We start from the raw sequence: 25,225 nt of genomic DNA, 5'->3' as shown, positions 1-25,225 counted from the left end.
CCTTTTTTCGCACTGGAGCTTCGAAAATTTATCTCCTACGTTATAGGCGTATGTTTATATCATCATTATGAGAAAATTAAAGAACGGACAGAATTTGAGTCTTTACTAGTAATTGAAAATTCCTGTCGTAAAGATTGATCCAAAGATTAAGTAATTGGGCGCCACTTTTGAAGGTAAGTTCTTATCCAATATTTTGCACACTGGAGCTTCGAAAACATCTCTCTTATATTATAGACGCAGGCTTATATCTTCATTATGAGGAATTTAAAGGACAGACAGAATCTGAGTCGTTACCAGTCATTGAAAATTCATATTTTTAAAGATTGAGCTACAGATTCAGCAATTGGGCGCCACTTTTCAACATAACTTCAAAACAACTTTTTCACCCACTGGAGCTTCGAAATTTTTTTCTTGGATTCTAATAGCATGCTTATATACTCCTTATGAAGAATTCAGAGGACAGACAGAATTTGAGTCGCTACCAGTCATTGAAAATTCCTATCGTAAAGATTGAGCTACATAATCAGCAATTAGGCGCCACTTTTTAACGTAACTTCAAATCCACTTTTTCACCCACTGGAGCTTCGAAAATGTGGACGTATGTTTATACCCTCAATATGAGAACAGGATCTGAGTCGTTGGACAGAATCTGAGTCGTTGCCAGTCATTGAAAATTCCTGTCGTAAAGATTAAGCTACAGAATCAGCAATTGGGCGTCACTTTTGATCGTAAATTCAAATCCACTTTTGTCGCCCACTGGATCTTCGGAATTGTCTCTCTTACCTTACAGTTGTATACTTATACCCTCATTATGAGGACAAAATCTGAGCCGTTACCAGTCTTTGAAAATTATTGTCATAAAGATTGAGCTACAGATTCAGTAATTCGGCGCCACTTTTGAACGTAAGTTCAAATCCGCTTTTTCGCCCACTAGAGCTTCGAAAATTTCTCTCTCAGATTATAGTTATATGCTTATATACTCCGTATGAGGAATTTAAAGATCGGAATCTGGATTCTGAGTCGTTCATTGAATATTACTGTCGTGAAGATTGAGCTACCGAATTAGGCACCACTTTTTAATGAAGTTTAAATTAACTTTTTGCCCTCTGGAGATTCGAACATTTCTCCGTATATACTCCTTATGAACAATTTAAAGGGCGTGTATAGTTGTTATACTGTAAGATTATGTGTCTGTGTCGCTTTCATTGAGAGTTGGTTAAGGACTCAGCGACGGATACGGCAGTTGAGCGCCAATTTTGAACGCTTAAAATTTGATCGCAGTAAGTCAAAATATTTCGCTGTAACCTGTGGAAATATTTATGTGTTTTTCATAATATGTCGCTCACAATGGGTTAATGGCAATACACATTCATTTCTTATGTGTGAATGGCGGCACTTATATTAAGTTGTTGTGTTAACACATCGACGACACAACTCAAGCACTTTTGCTCTTTCACTTCTGGAGTGGAAAAGTGTTCGCTTATTTACCTGCCAATACAACCTGGAAAAGACATGGTTGACTTTGGGTTCCGACTTCATTGGAGGCCCAGCATGATAAGGTGCCATAGTCCTGGAAATGAGAGGGAAATAGTTAAAGAAAATGTGGGAAAAATATTTAATGTTCACATAAATTTAAATTCTGTAGGCCTTTGGAAGACCAAATATCTGAAGAGCAGTTTTTTTAGCAAAAAATTGAGAATAAATTCCGAAATATTTTCACTTACCTGATCTGTAACTGGTGTATATTTCAAAATACTTCGGCTACCATTCACACTGAAACGTTCACTGCCCACATCCAAGGTTTCACCAGAGTTATTGAATTTCCAACGAAATGATCTGCAAGAAACGCAAAAAGAACAAACATTAGAAAATCGAAAGAAAACAAACAACAATTATGACTTTGAAACTCTTTTCTAGAATTGAAATTGAAAATTTAAAGTCTACAAGTTTAGTTTCTCTCTTGTCGTGCCCACAGCTTGCATTTTCATCGCAGCTGGCCTGCAGAAGTGCAAATCAACAAAACTTGTAATGGGAAAAAATCTACAAATATTGTTTGGCCCGGTTCGAACATTCAATTTTTGAGGCAGCAAAAAAAAACTTCAATTAAAATCCTTTTTCTTCCCCATCCCCAGCAGTTTACCAACAGCCAACAACAGCTTGAGCGCATAGTCATCACCATTATCATGGGCATCTTCATCAGAATCTTTTTCTTAAGTTTTCAATTTCAATTTTTTGTTTTCTTCTTTTTTTTGACTTCCTTGGCAAACTAAGATATCTTTTGTTGCAGCAAATGGCTAAGGAAGGTTGCTTTTGGATGTCTGTTGTGTATGTGTATTTGTTTTCACTTTTTCTTTCATTCCTTATTTTTTGGAAACTTCCTTCTTGATTCAATTTCTTTTTTTATTTAAACTAAAGAAAAAAATCCAAAGAAAAAGTTACCAAAAGAGTTTTACATTCATTCATTCTTTTTCCATGGTTTTGGTAAATTAAATTTGTCTTAAAGTGACATGAGTGATGTGAAAAATTGTAAAGTTTTTTTTTTTTTTTTTGCTTTTTTTCAGAATACTTTATATTGAATAGGAAATTCAATAATTGTTTGCACTTGTCACATATGTGTGTTAGGAGGGGCATGAATTTTGGGATGCCTACCTATTGTAGGTTTTAGTTTTAAAAAGTTCTAAAGGCATGTTTATCCAAAATATTTTTAATTTTTCCTTTATAGAAAGTTAAGTTTACTTTTGAGAAATAATTGAAAGTTGATTTAAGACAATTGGGAGTGTTTTAGAGGCATAGACACATGTAATAAAGTGTTAATTGAGTTCGAAGGTTTTTTCAAGAAAGACTTTAAATTTTGTGGAGATATAAAGTAAAAGACTTTAGATTAGAGATATTAAGTTTAGAGTCATTATTTTTTGCAGATATGCAGCTCATGGGGAGGAGTAGACTGAAGATCTCAGGGGAAGTAAAATCTAAACCCAATCTTTAGTGACGGGTTGTTATTCAAGCTCTCAATCCGACAGGATCAAAAATGTGTCATTGAAATCCAAAGGCAAGTTTTTACTCTGATAAACCATTGAAAGGTAGCGCTGCAGACTCTGAGTGTAATGAAATAAAACTTAAAATTCCGCTCAAATTCCAAGCAGAAAAGTTTATTCCAAAAAAAAGCAAATATTTGGTTAAGGTAAAATTAGACGAAGGAAGCAAAAGAAAATGAACCATTTGGAGTAGGTATCAAATACTACGAAACCCCGAAGTAAAAATTATTTCCAACTCGTTAAGTCTCGAACAAACCAAGTGCCAAGTGAGGAGGAGGAGGTCAGTAAAATTGTGGTTGATATTAAGAGAGAGTACATTGCAAAGTTCACTACAGAGATACGGCAAATTTATGGAAAAAAAGGTTACGGTGAACCGAAATGAAAGGAAGGAAAGTAGGAATAACCTTTGCTTATGTTCACAAGGGATCGGAGGAACCGAACACTGTAAAAACTCTGAATCAAAACGACTACAAACGGCTGGGAAGAAAATAAAGGGAATAACAACTCGAGAAGATTGGACAACAACAATTTCTACGAAGAAATTTTTAAGAAGATATTTTTAAAATCTCGAATGGATGGTAAAATCTTATAAAGGCGCTTAAAGAATAACAAAAATTTAATAAAGCCTTTCTGGGTCTTTAAAACTTTGGCAGGTCTTCAACAAATAGAGAGAACATAGAGAACCTAAAGAGAACATTAAACAGAAGTGCCAAAGAAAGGGATGACCTTTCGATGGATTTTTTTCATGGAAAAATGCCTTTCGATACATATTTTATGGTCGCAGGACTTCACGAAATGCAAAGACGGCTGCACAGCTTTAATTTGAATAATAAAATATCTATAAAGGTCCTGAAGGGTCCTCAATTTTATAACTCTTCTGGAAATTGAAAAAAAAATGTACTGGTATTCGGTAAAAGGAAGTCTGCTTGAGAAGAATCAAAGAGAAGCTTTCCACAACAAAAGACCTTTTAAGAGTTTATTATTAAAATGTAGAATCATTCTAGAGAGAGTAAGAATGGAGCAAAATTAAGGTGCGGTTCCCCAAACATGAGAGACAATTTCCATCGAAAGATTTTTCGGTGTGTCCTGAAGGTTAGAAGTTAAATGGGGGAAGTCGTTCTTGGTAGTCGAGAAGACAAAGATAAGTGCTGCACGAACAAAAGTACCCTACGAATTTATCGGCAGTGAGCGAAAAAGTGGATTGGTACTTACATTCAAAAGTGGCGCCCAAATGCGTAATGTGTTTTATCTAACATTCAATGAAAGAAAATTTTATATTAGAGAAAATTTTTCGAAGCTCCTGTTGGGAAAAAGGAGATTTTAACTTACGTTCTAAAGTGGCGCCCAACTACAGAATCTGTAGCTCAATATCTACCAAACTTGCAATGACAGCTACCGACTCAGAATTCAATTAAGCAATTCATATAAGCAACTGTCTCACAAATCAATCAAGTGACGCACATCTGAGGAATCTCTAGCTAAGTCCTCAACTGACTTTCAATGAAGGATAATAGATCTAACAGCAACACAGCTTTCTGCTTCCTTTAAATTCCTCATAACAAGGATGTTGGCATATTTCTATGATCTAAGAAAGAAATTTTCGAGTGGGCGAAAGAGTTGATTTGAACTTACGTTCAAAGGTGGCGCCCAATTGCTGAATCTGTAGTTCAACCTTTAGCCAATTTTCAATGAAATGTGGATAATCAGACCCTGAATCTAACAGTACATATTAGAATACCACTTTAATGTAAAGAGAGATTCTCAAAGCACCAGTCGGAGAAAAAAATGTGGATTTTAAATTACGTTCATAGTTGGCGCCCAATTACTGAATCTGTAGCTCAATCTTTACGACAGGAATTTTCAATGACTGGTAACGGCTCAGATTATGTCCGTCCATCAAATTCCTCATAATGGGTATGTAAGCATACAAATATAATGTAATCTGTAGTTTAATCGATACCCAATTTTCAATGACAAGTATCGACTCAGATTCTAAAAGCCACAAAATAAAAGACATCCTTGAAATTTTTCATATCTTCTTATTCTTCATTGCCATATTTTAATATACTTCTTATTAAGAGGTTAGTAAAATTGTGGTTTAATTAAAGGAAAAGTGTTGTATAAATCACTACAAATAAAATACAAATATACAGGAAACATACATTAAGTTGGCTAAAATGAAATCGGGGGAATACAGAACGAAACGTTTCCGAGTTTTTGGCTCTATTTTTTGAAAAGTCAATCCCGGTGAAACCTCCGAGTAATGCATATAAACAACTTGTAATATTTCGAACAAGTCAAGTGCATAAGTGGGAAAAAGTATGTTTAAATCTACTTTCAAAAGTGGCGCCCAACTGCGGAATATGCAGCTAAATCTTTATCAAGCATTCAGTGACGGGTAACGACTCTGATTCTGATAGCAATTAAAAACGTCCTTTGAATTCTTCATAAAGAAGTATACTTCTATAATCTAAGATAAACATTCTCGAAGCTCCAGTAGACAAAAAGTGGATTTGAACTTACGTTCAAAAGTGGCGCCCAACTGCTGAATTTTTACAACAAGTACCAACTCAGATTCTGAATTGAAGCACTATGTGTTCATGTCAAAACTAAATTGTCCCAAATATAGTACAGTTTAGTACTTTTCGTGCACTTGTAGTACCCATTTCCAAAACCATTTCTTTATCACAGACCTACTACCGGAAGGCACCCCAATACATAATTTCAAAATTTCAGCTTCCTCCGTTAACCCTACACCAAACTGTGCCAAATTAAGTACCATTTAGTACAGTTCGCTCATTTAGTACAGATTTGAAAATCAACGTTCAACTGTTCCAAATATAGTACCATATAGTTCAGTTCGTACACTTAGTACCCATTTTCAAAACCAATTTTATATTACAAACATACTTTTCCATATTAATCCTCGCACCGAATTCTTAGTTCAATCCGTTCAAATAATACGAAATTTAACAATTAAAAAAAAATTCAACCATTTTACAACTTTTTGTTACTTTTTGTTCTCTATTCACATATTACGAAACTTTAACATTTTAAAAATTTAGTACCATTTTACAACTTTTCGTTTCTTTAAAGTACGAAGTTTCAACAATCTTTCATCTATTCTACATTCCATCAGTGACTCTGATATCAAATTTTTTGTACATCTTTGTACTTTTCTTAACACGCCTGTGCACCAAATCTGACCTTCTGCAAAATTTCAAAATTCTAACTTCAGAACATATATTCTTCATATATATATTCTTCATCAGCATAGAATTCTATGTTGATTAAGCGCTGCCCGTCCGTCTGTCCATCTGTCCGTCTGTGGAAATCAATGTAGCTTCCGAACAAATCAATGTAGTTGATAAAATTTTACTCAAATGCAGGACTTTTGGTACTGAAAATGAGCCATGTAGGTCCACGTCTTCGTATAGCCCCCAAATAACGGTACCTCCCGATATGAGGTATTTTGATGATTTTAGCTACATTATTAACCGGAATTGTTTCAAATTTGGTATTCGAAGTTCGAAATGGATACTACAGCCTATGACAGAAAAGGTTCACGTTTTGGTATAGCCCCATATAATGTCACGTCCCTATATTCGGTATTTTGATGATTTTAACAACATTATTCACCGGATTTCGCATTTGAATATTGTAATGGCTTATGACAAAAGTTGCCTACGCAGGTCCACGTCGTCGTCTAGACCCTAATTTAACGGCTACATTCGGAGGTTATGCAAAATTCGGGCCAACCGAACTTACAGCTTTTTAACTTATTGTTTTTGTAATTCGCCGCATCCACACTTGTTAACATATACATTTTCAAATTTCTCGAATATCAGGCAATTCCCTATTACAAAAATATCAAATTTCCTCAAATGGGCAAAAATTTTCATCAAAATTCCCTTTGAAATATCATCATCATCATTATATATCTTGAAGGCATTTTTCGTTTCCCAATCTACCACCAAACACACACACATACATACATTCAATAGATAACGTATTTCTAACCTAAGGCCAATAAAGCAAACCAAACAAAACTAAAAACATTTTGGCTATACATTTCAAATCTATGATTTACCGGACACCGATGATGACGACAACGACCGGGCAAGTAATGCAACGAAAAGGACATCATTCACCTCATCATGATTTGCCAGTGCTGTGGCCATATGTTTTACGTATCCAGACCATTCCATGAATGTTTTCGAAAGCCTGTGGCTATCATGTGGACAGAGGTTTCCAGTTGTAACATGTAACATAATCAACAACATCTCCAAACATATCCATAGGATATGTTGTAGCCACAAAGTGGCTCATGTGTATCATTAGTGTTTACTTATATTTGCACAATTTCATATACTACGGAACACTTGATTCCGTCTGTGTTCAGAGTCACTCAGCCAAGTCAGCCACTCCGTCAGTGAGTCATTTTGGTGAGCGTATGCATGCATGAATGATGGAGTGGAGTGGAGCGAGTGTGTTGTATGTGTCTTGTGAAATGTCTTCTAAAACTGACACATACCACACCTATCCCAGTAAACAATTTTTGCCGAATTCGGTCCGATTTCTGTCAGAATCTCTGAAAAAATGTCCGATTCTGATTCCGAATTCCTTCCGATTTCGGTACGAAAGTTGTATGGACGTGGTCACCGAATTCGGAAAGATTTTCTGAAAAAAATTAGATTTTCTGGACGAATTCGGTCCGAATTCGGTGAAAATTCTTGAAAAAATAGGAGAAAAAATTAGATTTTCGGAAAAGATTCGGAGGACAACTCCGAATTTCTGAAAGAAATCGGGCAGAATTCGTCTGGAAATTCGGCGGAATATTCAGATTTTCTAAAAGAAATCGGTCAGAATTCGAAAGAAAATTCGGAATAAAATTCAGATTTTCTGAAAAAAAAACGCTCAGAATTCGGGAGAAAGTTCCGATTTTCTGAAAGAAATCGTTCAGAATTCGGAAGAAATATCGAAAAAATCGTCACACCACTTAAAAATGAAAAAAAAAAAAAAACACATATTTATTTAAAAAACAAACAATTTATTTCGGGTTTCGTAAAAATGTAGTTTAAATATTACATATATAATACATTTACATTATAAATATTATTTTTATTAGGAACATAACATACAGTATTTTAATGCACAAAAGAGTTGAACAGATAACAGATAATTCAATTATTTGTTGTTATTATATACATATATATAATTTTTGTAATTCACTGTATCTACTGTATCTATTTCAACTGCTAAACAAGAACTAAAAATAAAAAGCAGTGCACACAGAAAACCGGTATGTAGTTGTTTTTGCAATTTTTTTCCATCATATTTTTTTGGGAACGAAAGAGAAAGAGGCTGATTCACAACAACAACAAAACGCACATTTTTACAACGGAAAATCTAACAGTTCACAATAACAATAACAAATAGCATTTTTGCTTTGCGCTTTGTTGTTGTTGAGATCTTGAAATGAATGATCACAACAACAACTACTATGGGAGAGAATGTGTCAAACCACCACCATCCGTTTACATGTGGAAGAGAATATGCCAGAGCAATAGACAATCTACTCTCTCCGTTTGTACATTTTTCGAGTTTTTTTTCGCTTAAAAACACAGGAAAATGTGCAGAAATTCTAAAAAAAACGTTTAGAAAATCGGACCAATTTCTATCAGAAATTTCTGAAAAAAACGTCAGAAATTTCGGAAAAAAATCTAAAATCAGAGCAGTCGGAAAAAACTGTTTACTGGGTATCATATCACTTCGAAATGACATTAGTGTGTGTGGGTGTGTGTGTTGCAAGTGACTCAATGTGTCAGAGGGAATTTTTCGGTTTCATGTTGGTTGTTTGGGAAAAGGGCTAGATGTAAAGTTCTGTAAATGGCAACATTGGTTGGAGTGTGAATGTGTGCTCACTTTGCTCGGTGTTTGTTCCTTCGTTCATTCGTCTGTCTCATTCAATCATAAAATTACATATAATCATTTGTTTGATGTTGTGTGCACATCACCGAGCAGAGTGTCACCTGTTCATGTTAATTTTGTGGTATATCCACTTGATGACACATTTCGAACAGATGTTACAAAGGACTACTACAGAGAGAATTTGTAATAGACATGTTGTAGCATAACTATCAAATCAAATATTTTGCAAACAGATGGTTGAAAGAAATAGAACCTTTTGAAGCAAGGATTCCAAAGGATAGCTACTTTACTGGGAACAAATTTACAATTAAGGAAAACCACACAACTCACACCCAAAATGTTTTTCATTTCATAATCTGAATCTTCAATTTTCTTCCTTATGCCTTAGCTTTTTATTAATTTCCTTTTTAATAAATATTCAAAATTATTTTTTTAGCTTCCGCTTGAGCCCTGCATTTATATTCAATTTCACCTCCCACTGCACATCCGCAACTGCTCCACGTGATTGCTCACAAATTTCAAGTACTTTAAAACAGTTTATATCGTTCACGTAAACCAATCCATCATTGTGGATTTTACACATGTCTAAAATGTGCGTCATTTAAGGATATTATTAACAACATCAAAGAGGAGGGCAACAACAATGCCAGCCAACCAGGCTGTAAAGGCCATTATTCCTGTAATAATACACTTGAGTTTTTTCCGCGGGGAAAATGTCATATACCAGGGTGGAATGGAAAATTAAATGGAGGAAATATATAAAAAATATTTTTTCTGTAGGAGAAAGTCCTCTATATGAAAAGCTCTTCAAGGCCTGAGAAAACCTTCAAGGCCTCTACAAGCAGTCAAAGCTTCTATCAGAAGACCTTCAAGGCTTCTATGAGAAGCCCATCAATATAGGAAGACCTTAAAGACTTCTATAGGAAGACCTTAAAGTCTTCTATAGGAAGACCTTAAAGTCTTCTATAGGAAGACCTTAAAGTCTTCTATAGGAAGACCTTAAAGTCTTCTATAGGATGACCTTAAAGTCTTCTATAGGAAGACCTTAAAGTCTTCTATAGGAAGACCTTAAAGTCTTCTATAGGAAGACCTTAAAGTCTTCTATAGGAAGACCCTAAAGTCTTCTATAGGAAGACCTTAAAGCAATTCGAGGCTTCTACGAGAAGCCCTTCATGGTTTCCATGAGAAGCCCTGCCCGGATTCTATGAGAAGCCCTTCGAGGCTTCTATGAGAAGCCACCTTCAAGGCTTCTGTGAGAAGATCTCTTCAAGTCTTCTATGAGAAGCCCTTCAAGGCTTCTATGAGAACCCCTTTAAGGCTTCTATGAGAACCCCTTCAAGGCTTCTATGAGAAGATCTCTTCAAGGCTTCTAGAAAAAAAAAAACATTCAAGGCTTTTATAAGAAGCCCTTCAGGGCTTCTATGAGAAGAAGCCCTTCAAGGTTTCTATGAGACGAAGCCCTTCAAGCTTTCTATGAGAAGAAGCCCTACAAGGTTTCTATGAGAAGAAGCCCTTCAAGGTTTCTATGAAAAGAAGCAATTCAAGGCTTCTATGGATAGACCTTAAAGGCTTCTATGGCAGATCATCAAGGCTTTTATGAGAAGCCCTAAAAGTCTGCTATGAGAAGCCCTTCACGGCTTCTATGTGAAACCCATCTCGGCTTCTCTGCCCTTCAAGGCTGCTACGGATAGACCATCAAAGCTTCCATGAGAAACCTTTTAAGGCTTCCTTGTGAAACTTCTCCGAGGAGAACTTCTCGTCTTCTAAAATAACACCATCTCGTCTTCTAAAAGAAGATTATCACGCTATGAGAAAACCTCGGCTGGTCTTCTATGAGAAAACCTCGTCTGATCATCTATGAGAAGACCTCATGCTCTTCTATGAGAAGACCTCATACTCTTCTATAAGAAGACCTCATGCTCTTCTGTGAGGAGACCCCATGCTATTCAATGTGAAGATCTCATGCTCTTCTATGTGAAGATCTCATGCTCTTCTATGTGAAGATCTCATGCTCTTTTATAAGAAGACCTCATGCTCTTCTATGAGAAGCCTCGTGGTCTTCTATTAAGATTCTTCTATGATATTAAGCGATAAGGACAAGGGGACCCTTTCATTAGCTTGTCAGAATCCTAACTCCGACTGAGCCTAATTCTGTACTTTTTTCAAATGGAAGACGTGTTCTTTTGAAAAATCATGGAAATTCCCATTGCCTTTACTGTAATGAAGGTGAATGAAATTGTTGCAACATTTTTAGCTTCGGGAAAATGTTGTCTTCAAAACCACTCAGGCCTGTGGAGAGGACTTTGGCATCACAAAAACGCCAAAAACAACAACATTTATTATTATCCTGCTCATCAGTATCATAATTTACGCCAAGATAATATCTATTTACCTTCAGCCCTAAGTGATTACCATGAGGTATAAGATGCCTTTCAAACGAAAATTTATTAGAGTTACTTTATCGCTTTTCGTTTTGAAATTTTTTTTTCTTGTGTTTCTTATCCAAGCTTTTTCGTTTGTGAACAGCTAATATCTTTTGATTCATCTTTCATGTTGGCTTTATAAAGTGCGTGCTGGTGGTCTTCTTTTTTTTTTCTTGCTTGACTCATCATTTTATACGTTTCTGACAGAATTATTGAAGTTCATCATAAGCCGAAGAAAGCATAGAAAAAAAAAAAAAAAGAAACGCCTGCCTGCCTGCCTGCCTTGAGTTCAGTGCTTTTTGTTTGGTTTCTTTTGCAGCTCTATTTCATCTAAGAGAGTAGAAGGAAATTAATATTTTTGTGTGCATTTTTGTTTACTTTTTTTTGGTTTTGTTTTCTAGAGAATATGAAAAAATCTATTTCATTTTTCGCCCCGACTCAAAGAATCCAAAGTCAGTGGAAGCAGAATACAATTGTGGCTAGAGGCTCATAATATCAACAACATCTTTTGTGAGAAGAAACATTATTCATCTTTTGTGTGTGTGTGTGTGTGGAAGCTAAATGAATTGAGTAGGAGGTTATGGTAAGCGGCAGGTTTATAAAGATGAAGAAGAAAAATCTACCAAATGACATTGATGTTGATAAATTAATTTTTCCAAAGCAACTTGAAAGAAAATGTCTTGAGAAAAGTTTAAAGTTTTTTTTTTTCATCTACAGCGTCTGTTTTTTTGTTCGCTTGTTCTTTCGTTTATTCATTCATCTATCCATTTCATCCATTTGCCATGATGACGAGGCTAAGATGTGGGTGTTGGACATAAAGAAAGAAGGAAAGAAATCATAGCTTGTTTTGTTTTCCATTCTTTGAATATAATCTGGCCAAGGCATTAACGCCTTAGCATATGCTACAAAACTTATGAAATCATTAATTTTCCCATATTTTGTTATTTTTCTTTAGCCGCTGTTGTTGTTGTTATGAAAAGGATATGGTTGGTTTTTTTTGGGGGGTTTCTATTTTTTATTAATGTTATTTTAACCAAAACTTTCCCACCAGCAACACATACACAAACACCAACATATATCATTGTATTGTGTGTGTGGGATTTTTTAGGGGATTTCTGTATAAAAAAACTGTTTGGCAATTAAAAACTCATTAGCGTGTATTTTTTTATTTCAAGTCATTTAAAATTTAATAGTTAATCAAATTTGTGATTTATGGAGAAACCCCCGAACAGATAGAAATACACGTGCATAATGTTATTTGCAATCCTTGTGGCGAAGAATACTTTGCGGAGCAATAACAAAATTATACTATTTTGTTTAACCAAGATGTTATCTACGTCTTCTCCTTATCGCGTATAATACGTACAAACTCGTCATAAAACATCAAATCTACAAGACGTTAAACCAAGGTAACTAGCAGACAGAGATGAAATAGATCTCGAATTGATTTGGTATTACACAAATACTATACTACACGAGGTCAGCCACATTATTTCCTCCTCATACATCAGAAAGCTTTTTCCATCGATATAGGCGTGCACGTGGAATATCTAACTAATACTTAAAATATTTTCTACTTAAAGCCTCAGGGTTATAAAATACAGGGTGAGATGAAAAAACCACAACCAAATTCAGATTGCCTCCATTTCCTAACCACTCTTCCGACAGCTGTTAAAATTATTCCAGTGTCAGCTCATTGTATTGTTTACAAGCGTAAAAAAGCATTTTGGTGAGAATTTTCCAAAAAAAAATTATTCGCGATGGAATTCTAGCGAGATAGTGTGATTTCTTTATACTTGGCTGAAAAACCACAAGTGGCTATCGTTAGAGTACTCCAGCATTTAAATGTGAATAAATCTTTTGTTTCTCGTACCATCGCTCGTTACCGTGATACTGGCAGAGTATGCCGACATCAAGGAAGTGGACGGAAGAAAACAGCAACATCAACAGAAATGGTTCGAAAAGTAAAGATGCGACTTGATCGAAACCATAGTCGCTGTGGCCGAAAAATGGCTAGTGAGCTGAACATATCGCAATTTTTCATTCGGCCAATATTGAAAAAATAAGTTCAAGCTCAAAGCCATTGAAATTCCAAAAAGCGCAAGAACTTACACCGCAACAGAAAGAAAAAAGCCACAAAAAAGCTAAGAGTTGCTTCGCTGTCGAACTTTGTCTCATCCGATGAGAAAACATTTGATGTCCAGCAGTTTATAAACAAACTAAATAATCGTGTTTACTTGCCGAAGAGGTCAGCTGAAAATATGCACCTTCGGTTGGGCACCAACACTCAAGCGCCAGTCATGGTGATGGTGTGGGCCGCCATATCAGCCGATGATAGCTCTCCGGTCGTATTAACCGACCGTGGCATCAGAATAAATGACGAATATTATGGCGAAAATATTCTGGAGGGTGTATTAAAGCCTTGGGCACGCAAACATTATGGCCGGAGACCTTGGATATTCCAACATGACTCAGCACCATCGCACTCAGCACGCGCCAAACAAGAATAGTTGCAAAATGAGGTTCCCCGCTTCATTTCCAGCGCACAATAGCCACCAAAATCTCCGGATACCATTCCGTTGGACTATTGTGTCTGGAGTATTTTGGAAATTAAGGTTGGCACTAAAAAATAGAACTAAAAAAGTGTCGATCACTTCAAGAAAGCTCTTGGCCGGGAATGGGTCAAAATACCGCAGAGCAACATTCGGGCAGCGTATGACGATTTCATTGACCGTTTTATGGCGATAATTCGTGCCAAAAATGACCAATTCGAAGAAATCTAAACTTATTCTAAAATTTGATGCTAATTCCGACATTTTTGCTTCCATTCAATAAATTAAAAAAAAGTAAAAATTATGGCGTTTGACTTTGTTGCAGCCTTTTATCTCACCCTGGAGGTGTTTTTATATGTGTTCAAAATTTTTATTTTATAAAAAAAACCCAGAAGGTTTTTTTGTTTGTGACACAAACATGATGTGTATTTTTAAACGACCTAAAGATTTGTAGAGCCTACGAGAACTTGGATTTTCAGAGAAGTCCACAAATTCTTATCGGAGACTTTATATTCTTTTTATGGATGGCTACAAGATTTTCGCAAAAGAGAGAAGAATATTTTTTTATACTAGGAATAAGTGTGGAAGCACTTCTCAGAAAATAGTAAAGTTTTTTTAGAAAAATATGTGGGTCTAGCTTTTGTGTACGCGCGAAAAACCTCTTGGCGTTGTACTCCTCTATGAGAAGACTTTAGTCTCATAGAGGAGTAGAATACCAAAAGGTTTTCCACTCGTAAACAAATACAAGACCAAAATTTCTTCCAACAAAAAGCCACAAGTAATTAATATAAAACCCTAGAGTAAATTTTTGACTAAGCTTAAATGTCTTCACAAAATATATCCTCTCATAGAACATCAGCACATTTATTTGTTGAAGATGAAGTTGTATTTTAATATAACAAAACTGCTGAGGATCTTCTTTTACAAGGTTTTCTCATAAAGGCCAGCAAGTATTTCCTTCGGACGACATGAAAGAGAGGAAAATTCTTCGCATACAACGATAAAAAACCTTCTTGAATGCGACGACGAAGTGCTCTAACAGAAGACTTGTTAGTCGTCTTATAGAAGACTATGAAATTTTGGTTCAGATCATAATTTTGAAATATGCAGAGATCTTATTTAATCTTTATTTTAAAGGAATAAAAGGAAATTTTTCCAAGACAAGGTCTTCCGGAAGAAGTCGTCCTTGGAAGACTCCTTTTATAAAATAATAATCATTTCAGAATTTATAGAAGAGTGGAAGGTCCTCTTATAAAAGAGTGGAAGGTCTTCTTATAGAAAAGTGGAAGGCCTTCTTATAGAAGTGTCGGAACTCTTCCCACAGAAGAGTGCGAGCTCTTCTCGTAAAAGAGTACCAGCTCTTCTCGTAAAGGAGTACGAGCTCTTAGAAGAGTGCTCATTGAAAAGTACGAATTCGAAGAGGCTTCTCATAAAAGGGCCGGAGTCTCGGCTCATTGATATGTAGATGCTCTTTTCTTGCAAGAGTAGAAACTATCCTCATAGAACAGTAGAATCTCTCTTGCAAATGAGTAAAGGTTTTCAGACGGACGGATATCGCAAAATCGACATAGACTTTTATGCAGATCAAAAATATATATATTTTGTGGTTTCCAAAATTCATATTTCGATGTGTTACAAACTGAATGACAAATTTAATATAACTTAATATAAGTTGTATTATGGTTGACTTAAAAGTCCTCTACCTCCAGAGGAAAATCATGTCCTATTGTAGATTATCTGAAAGTTTTCCGAAAGGTAATTAGAAGATTATTCCTATAGAAATCCAATGATTCTCTCAGAAATCCAAAAGTCTGCCAGACTATGCTAAAGCATCTTTAAGGGAAGTCCAAAAAGTGAGCATATTCTGAATAAAAAGCAGCAGAGCAATAGATATGCCTAAACTTCCTATTAAATACGAAAAACCTTACCCATTGAATATAAAGGGACACTAGTTTTCAAGAAGACTTAAACGTCTTACAATGAAAGACCAAAAGTTGGCCCAAAGAAGATCAAAGATCTTCTTATTTTACAAAAAAAAAAAAAAAAAAATAAGAAAAGTCCTTCTTAAGGAAGACCAACCATGCCAATGTAGAATATGAAAGAGTCCTGTTCATAGAAGTTAAAAGATCTTGCCATAAATTTCCGAAGATTTCTCCAGAAGACCAAACGACTTCCATTAGAACATAAACATCTAATATGGGTCTCTGTAAAAACATACCATCGCAATCTTCAAAAGCGAAATCCCATTGCCGTATGAAACAGAATAACCTAACTCAACATTTAAATTTTTGTCGACATCTTTCTCATTTGATTTGGGTTAAAAGAACAGCGACTCATACATTTTTTGTGGTTGAAACATTGAAAGAAATATGGTTTCATTCCCTCCAACTCCAATTGATAAAGCCTTTAGAAAATTCAAAAAGACAACAAAGAAACATCAGAAGCCGTAAACGGAAATTTGCGTTGAAATCTTTAAGGTACATTAATCAAATGTTTCCCGAGTTTTTCGTGTCTTTTTTGTGTGGCGGAAAATTTCCGAAAGTGATGAGCTGGTAAGAATATGTACGTATGTGTTTAGGTGTAGCACACAGAAACCGCAACAGTTTTATGTATGCCACATGTGTGTATGTGCGTGTCTTTTTGAAATATTTTAGCAAGATTGTTGAAAATTTCATTCTGTCACTTTGCTCTCAAACCACGCCCCAACCTCACGGACCCAAAAGACTCACACAATTCACATTGTATTAGCATAAACTTATACAGTCACTTACGTTTCGTTGTGCATACGTTAAGCTAACACTTTCGTGCGACGTATTTTGAAAAAGACTGACATTTACACATACAGCCATACTTCCTCACACAGAACGCCTATCAGCAATCCAATTCAAGCCTCACCACCTTTCAGAGAATCTCTGTTGAACTGGTTAACGACGTTCACTTGAATGTCAAACCGCAACAATTTAGTTTTGAATTTCTTCAGCTGATGATTGTTGCGAGGGGGAAGCTTTGCCCCAGAGCGATGCTGCTGCTGGGAAATTTATGTGAGTGTGCACATTTGTGTATAAATTTGGTGGTTAACAGTGTGGGAAATTGGGAAAAATTCAAAATCAACCAGTAAAGAAGGTCTTAAAGTCGGGCGGGGCCGACTTTATGATACCCTACACCACTTTGCTAATTTAGTAGAGCTCCGCAAAACAATTAAAAATTTTTATGAGAGAATTCACTCATACACGCTATGATTATAATTATAATTTAAAGTTCAAAGGACTAAATATGCCGAAGCATTTGTATCTTTTAAATTCGGACTTGTATTGCCCATGAAATCGGATAAAGATATATATGGGAGCTATATCCAAATCGGAACCGTTCTCGATAAAATTTGGCAAAGATATTTCTGAGCTGTATTTGATATATTTCCCTGAATAACGTTGTTACGAAGTGCATATTATGGCTGTGGGTAACAAATATAACAAATCGGATGAACAGTATATATGGGAGCTATAGCTATATCTGAACCGATCTTCACCAAATTTGACATACTAGCTTCTACTTTCAATTCGGTCGTAAGTGCCAAATTCCATCCCATTTGGACAAATATCAGACGTTTCGTGCATAATAAAAGGTAAATCGGACGAAGTTATATATGGGAGCTATATCCAAATCTGAACCGATCTCGATAAAATTAAGCAAATGTATTTCTGAGCTGTATCTAATATATTTCCCCAAAATTTTGTTGTTACAGAGTGCATATTACGGCTGCGGGGGGACAAAAATAACAAATCGGATGAACAATATGTATGGGAGCTATAGCTATATCTGAACCGATTTCGATCAAATTTGGCATACTTATTTTCAGGCCTAATTTGGTTGTATGTGCAAAATTCCATACTATTCGGGCTGATATTACACGTTGGGTGCACAATGAAAGGCAAATCGGACGAAGATATATATGGGAGTTATATCTAAATTTTTACCGATTATCTCCAATTTCAATAGGGTTCGTCCTTGGGCCAAACAAATGATTTAAACAAAATTTCATCTGGATAGGGCAATAAATGCGAACTGTACTTTGTTTACAAAAATACATGGACAGACGGACAGACGGACGGACGGACATGCATAAATCGACACAGAATGTGATTCTATGCTGATCATCAAAAGGAACTATGGGTCTATCTCGTTTCCTTCTGCCTGTTACAAACAAATGCACAAAGACATAATACCCTGACCACTATGTGGTGTAGGGTATAAATATTCATGTCAGACCCAATAAAATATATATATATTCTTGATCGGCGCAAAATTCTAAGTCGATTTAACGATGTCCGTCTGTCTGTTTGTCTGTCGAACTAATTAAGATAAAAGGCTAAAATTTTGCACACATGTTTATTTTTCCAGTAGGCAGGTTTAGTTCGTAAATGGGTCATGTAGGTCCACGTTTTTATATAGCCCCCATATAACGGTACCTCCCGATATTCGGTATTTTGATGATTTTAGCGACATTATTAACCGGAATTGTTTAAGATTTGGTATATGAAGTTCGAAATGGATACTACAGCCTATGACAGAATATTGTCTATGCGGGTCCACGTCTTCGTATAGCCCCCATATAACGGTATCTCCCGATATTCGGTATTCTGATGATTTTAGCGACATTATTAACCGGAATTGTTTAAGATTTGGTATATGAAGTTCGAAATGGATACTACAGCCTATGACAGAAAATTGTCTATGCGGGTCCACGTCTTCGTATAGCCCCCATATAACGGTACCTCCCGATATTCGGTATTTTGATGATTTTAGCGACATTATTCCCCGGAATTGTTTCAACTTTGGTATTTGAAGTTCGAAATGGATACTACAGCCTATGACAGAAAATTGACTATGCAGGTCCACGTCTTCGTATAGCCCTCATATAACGGTACCTCCCAATATTCGGTATTTTTATGATTTTAGCGACATTATTAACCGGAATTGTTTAAGATTTGGTATTTGAGGTTCATAATAGATACTAAAGCCTATGACAGAAAATTGTCTATGCAGGTCCACGCCTTCGTATAGCCCCCATATAACGGTACCTCCCAATATTCGGTATTTTAATTATTGTATGGACATTTTTCACCAGAATTGTTTCAAATTTAATATTTGAAGCTCGTAACGGATACTACAGCCCACGACAGAAAATTGTCTGTGCAGGTCCACGTCTTCGTATATCCCCCATATAACGGTACCTCCCTATATTCGGTACTTTGATGATTTTAGCGACATTATTAACCGGAATTGTTTCAAATTTGGTATTTGAAGTTCATAATGGGTACTACAGCCTGTGACGGAAAATTGTCTATGCAGGTCCACGCCTTCGTATAGCCCCATTATAACGGTACCTCCCGATATTCGGTAATTTGATGATTTTAGCGACATTATTAACCGGAATTGTTTCAAATAACACATTTAGAGTTCGTAATGGGAACTACAGCCTAAGACAGAAAATTGTCTGTGCAGATCCACATCTTCGTATAGCCACCATATAACGGTACCTCCCTATATTCGGTATTTTGATGATTTTAACGTCATGATTCAACGGAATTGTTTCAAATTACGTATTTAGAGTTCATAATGGAAACTACAGCCTGTGACAGAAAATTGTCTATGGAGGTCCAGGTCCGCCATCCATCCATTCATCCATAAATAGTATGTGTGTGAGTGTGCACCTATGTATGTATTTATGTTAAAGGATAACAAAGTGACAAAATGCTTACCTGGGTGGTGGATCCGCTTGAATTTCACACGCAACTTCGACAGTTTCATCCTTTGAGGCGCCTATTAAGATGACACGATCTAAATGTTTGCAAATTGGTGTATCTGCAAAAGAAAATTAAATTAGAAATGTATGTAAATAGATGGATAATTTATGTGTGTGGATATATATTATGCATAGAAAATTTATAAATATATAACTCAGATATATATACGGAAGATTTTATTGCTCTAGTACGTTTGCGGAAAACATTTCCTTGGGTGTTCCCTTCTCTCATTATAACATCGAATGAAGTGTCTCTATATGAGTAGTAGTTATTCCCATAAACATGTATGTGCGCCGGAATTGAGGTGAGTTGGAGTTGAGTGACGACAACGGAACTAAATGAAATGTTAGCATCGTGTCTATATCTGTAGATTTAATCATTGAGACAGTTTTTAGTGTTACATATCCGTAAACGTCTATGTGAGTGCGTACCTGTGACTCTATAAACATTTAGTCTGCAATTGGTATTCACTAAATTCATATGCAAGTCTTATTGAGAAGGAAATTATTACTTTTATTAATGTGGATTCGAAAGACATTGATAGTTCTTCAAAGAAAGGAATAATAAGCCTAGCAAACTGTAATCCGACAGGGCTATCGATTCTATCCTTTCAATGTTAAGACCACACAAAGTTTGTCCGTCTGTGGAACTCACTCTAGCTTCCGGACGAAATGGAGTAGATTGAGTAAGCATTTTACTCAGGTTTATCTAAGGTTTCCAGGATTATCGGTTTTAAAATGGGCTACATAGGCGATTTTTTTGAAGATTTTCTTTAATTGCTAGTTTGTGTTCTGAGTATGCAAGAAACATCCAGGTATAGAATTATTCATAAATGTCCAAGTTTTGTACCTCCAGATATTACGTACTTTGATGATATTACGTACTTTGATGAATTTTATCACATTTCTCACTGGGGTAGGTTCAAATTTCGAATTTGAACAGAAAATCACCTATAAAGGTCCCACTCTTTTTTATAGCTCTCACATAACTGCAACTCCCTACATCCTGTATTTTTATGATTTTAGTCACACTTTTCACAAGAGTAATTTAAAAGTTGGATTTGGAGTTCGCAACGGGTATTACTTCCTTTCCTGTGCAGATCCACGCCTTCGTATAGTCCCTAGATAAAGGAACCTCCCAATATTCGGTATTTTGAGGGTTTTTACTACATATTTTTAACAGAATTATTCTAAACTTGGTATTTGGATTTCTTAATAGGCATCACCTTCCTCCTCATTTTCGTATAGCCCCATATACTATGAATATCTGATATCAGGATTTTTTAAAGTACTCGACATTTTTTAATGCTATGTTCCTCCGTGTTCCTACATTTTGTAAGTTCATTCCAAAGGGTGGAAAACATTGAAAGTGCAGTCAGGCAGAGCATAGCTTATTTTTTAATTGTTGTTTTGAAAGAAGCTCCAGAGACAAACATTGAAAATATTTATGAAACTAATAAAAGCGTGGCAAAATTTCGCCTTGGTGGACAAAGATCCGAAATAGGCAGATAGTTTTTATATCCTCCACTTTGTCATTCTATTTGCAATTTCTCCAATACTCATGATCTCCAAATACTCATGATCCAAATACTCATGATCAGCTATCAGTCGACGTAGCTATGTCCGTCTCTTCTGTGTGCCTGTTTTTGTAATCACGTTATCTTTCGAACGAATTGAAGACTAACATTTTGCACACATGTTTGCCATTTTGCCAGTATGCAGGTTAAGTTCGTAAATGGGGCATATTGGTCCACGTTTTCGTATAGCTCCCATATAACAGTGCCTCCCGATATTCGGTAGTTTGATGGTATTAGCCCTATTACTCCACGAAATTATGACAAAAAATGAATTATGCAGGTCCACGTCTTTGTATAGTCCCTATTTGGTATTAGAGACATTATAGACCAGAATTGTTCAAAATTTCATAATTTAAGTTCATAATGGTCTAGCCTATAGCCTATGACAAAAAATTTGGTATGTAGGTACATGTTTTCGTATTACCACCATATAATGATATAGGGAGCTATATTCGGTATTTTGATGATTGTTCACAGGAATTCTTTCAAATTTCGTATATGAAGTTCGTAATGCGTACTTCAACATGTGGCAGTAAATTGTCTATACAGGTACAACCTTCATATATCCCTCATATTTATAGCGGTACCTGCCAACATTCGGCATTTTGATGATTTTAGCGACATTATTCACTGGAATTGTTTCAAATTTCGTATTTGAAGTTAATAACGGGTACTATAGCATATGGTAGGCATTTTCCATATCTTTATATGACCCTCTTATAACGGTACCCTCGGTATTTAGATGACTTTGCGACACTAATCACCGAGATTTTTTTAAAATTCATACTTGAATATTGCAACGGCCCACAATAAAGCTAAAACCCCATATTCGGGTTTTTTTGATCTTAAAAGTATTTTTCAATGTACTTTTTATACCCTACACCACATAGTGGTAAGGGTATTATGTCTTTGTGCATTTGTTTGTAACATGGAGAAGGAAACGATATAGACCCATAGTTACTTTTGAGAACCTTCATAGAATCACTTTCTGAGTCGATTTATGCATGTCAGTCCGTCCGTCCGTCCGTCTGTCCATGTATTCTTGTGAACAAAATGCAGGTCGCATTTATTATCCGATTGAGATGAAATTTTCCAAACAATATTTTTTTGGTTCAATACAAGATGCTACAATGCTAGAAAAACTTCCATGAAGAAACTTAACAGATTCCGGAAAGACTCTACAATAGAGAACAAACGCAAATACCTAGAAAGTAATCGTATATATAAAGATGCATGCCGATTGGCTAAACTGCAATATTTCAGCAGTTTAGAAAGAAAACTTGATAATGTCAAAGATAGCAAAGATTGGTGGAAAATAGCTAAGGAAATCCGAAATGATACAAATAATCAAAGAGGAATATCCGTCGAACCAAACGACTTCAAACGGCATTTTGAAAAATTGCTCAACCCACCGCAAACATCACCAGATATCCAGTACGCTCCAAACTTTTTCATAGATGATGATTTGGACAAGCCTATTTCAATGACAGAGCTAAAGAACGTCTTAAGAAAATGTAAAGTAAATAAAGCTCCAGGAGAAGATCGTATTCCATACGAGTTCTACAAAAATGCTCCAGAACAATTGCTACAGGAAATCGTAAATTCATGCAACAAAGTTTTCAACTCTGGAAACGTTGACTCGACATTTTCTACCAGCATAATCTACCCTATATTTAAAAAGGGAGACACTACACAAGCTCAGAACTATCGAGGGATCTCTTTTATGAACTGCTTGCCAAAAATTATGATGGGAATTATTACGGAAAGGTTGTACAATTGGGCGGAAAAACACAAAAAGATCAATGAATATCAGTCCGGTTTTAGAAAATACTACTCGACGAATGATAATATATTCAGTCTCACTTCGATGGTCCATATCAACTGGCATGAAGATAAGAAAACATATGCGTTCTTCGTAGATTTTAAAGCGGCATTCGACAATGTTTGCAGAAAATCTATGCTATATAAATTAAATACCCTTGGTGTGTCAACAAAGGTAATAAGATTTATAGAAAATGTATATAATGATACAAACTTTATGGTATGGACAGGACATGATCTCTCCGATAAATTTTCGACGTCAGCAGGAGTAAAACAAGGATGTTTACTGTCCCCATTGCTATTTGCCCTATACCTAGACGATTTACATGAGTTCATCGGCGGCGGTATCGAGATTGATGACCTAAATATAAGAATTTTGCTTTATGCAGATGATATAGTAATCCTGGCAAATGACGTGAAGGTACTACAAAAAATGATAGATAAATTAGAAGAGTATTGTAGTATATGGAATGTTACTGTCAACTTGGAAAAGTCAAAAATAATGGTATTCAGAAAAGGTGGAAAAATCTCGCAAAATGAAAAATGGCTCTACAAAAATGAACCAATTACAATTACTTCGGAATTTACCTATCTTGGGATGTTACTAACACCAAAGCTCTCTTTCAAAAACCACATTTTGGCAAGAAATAACTCATCCAAAAACTGTATAAACTCTACATGGAAATCCTTTTTGAATAAGCCCGATGTATCAATTACGTCAAAATGGAAACTGTTCTCTGCAGTTTGCAGATCAATCCAACAATATGGCGCGCAAATATGGGGATATACAAATTTTGAGGACGTAGACAAATTAGAAATTTACTTCTGGAAGAAAATATTAAAACTCCCAAATTTCACACCAACATACATATTAAGATTAGAAACCGACATGGAACATAGCCATATCCTCTCCTTGAAAACCCATTTGGATTATATCATTCGAGCCATATTTGATTACAATAGCGACCGATTACCTCACAAACTGGCGAAAATAGTTCTGCAAAAAGACATTTACTGGGCAAAGCATATTCGTGCACTCTTAATGCAAAACAATATCGAACCATTTAATTTAAATAGTTCCAAAAGCGAAGTTGTGGAAAAAAAAGATCACCTCCTAAAGACATTAGATTACAAATATTGGTGCGATGCCATAAATAGAGCCAATCAAACGACCCGAATTTACTCGAAGCTAGACCCATCAGTAGGTCAAACTTACATCAACTCGCTGTTAACGTCAGAGGAGAAAATGTGGATATTCAAAGCCAGAAGCGATATTATCAAACTTAATCTCAATAATATAGATGCAAATAGGAACCCACTCTGCTCCTTATGCAACTTGATGGAAGCTGAAAATCTTCAACATTTTCTTTGTAACTGCCCCATATTTAAAGAATTTAGAATTATGTTCTTCAAAAAGACACTGCTTAAGGAAGATGACCTTATAAATATTTTAAATGGATATATTGTAAATTGGAAATATGTCGCAAGTTTTATAAAAATTTGTACACAATATAGAAATCAGCTATTATCTGAATTTAACTTTTAAATCCCAATTTGTATTTTCAAACAATGTCTTAAAAAATAAAAATAATAATAAAAAAAAAAAAAAATTACAACATAAGCTACAGACAGACAGCCATAGGCTATTGTCTTATCGATATTATATATCTAATTTTTTATTTAATATTACATAAAAGTTTAATTTAATATTACATACACTGTAACGAATTTGAAATGTTTAAATAAAAAATACTCTACTACTACTACTACAATATTTTTTTGGCCCAAGGACGAACCCTATTGAAATTGGTGAGAATCGGATCAAATTTAGATATAGCTCCCATATATATCTTCATCCGATTTCGGGTTAAATGTGCACCAAATGTCCACTATCTGAATTTTGAACTGAATTTTGGCACACCCAACCGAGTTCGGCCTAGAAGTATATCAAATTTGGAGAAAATCGGTTCAGATATAGCTATAGCTCCCATATATATCTTTCATCCGATTTGATCTTTAAGTCCCTCACATTCCTACTATGCACTCCACAACCGTGATATTTGGTACCAGGTATTAGATGGAG

General features: G+C 35.5%; 1 protein-coding gene across 1 annotated transcript in view; it reads right to left on the bottom strand.

The window, feature by feature from the left end:
* Window positions 1-25,225, bottom strand: part of LOC101894038 (neural cell adhesion molecule 1-B) — a 503,351-nt gene that overhangs the window by 51,349 nt on the left and 426,777 nt on the right. Inside the window, exons 12-14 of the mRNA XM_059129927.1 lie at window positions 19,701-19,803; window positions 1,725-1,836; window positions 1,489-1,570 (exon numbers count right to left, since the gene is read on the bottom strand). Coding sequence (XP_058985910.1) covers window positions 1,489-1,570; window positions 1,725-1,836; window positions 19,701-19,803 — 297 coding nt within the window. The remainder of the gene's footprint in view (window positions 1-1,488; window positions 1,571-1,724; window positions 1,837-19,700; window positions 19,804-25,225) is intronic.

Source organism: Musca domestica, unplaced genomic scaffold (assembly GCF_030504385.1).
Source record: "Musca domestica strain aabys unplaced genomic scaffold, Musca_domestica.polishedcontigs.V.1.1 7, whole genome shotgun sequence".
Lineage (NCBI taxonomy): Eukaryota > Metazoa > Arthropoda > Insecta > Diptera > Muscidae > Musca > Musca domestica.
This window is presented reverse-complemented; position numbering and strand designations above follow the sequence as displayed.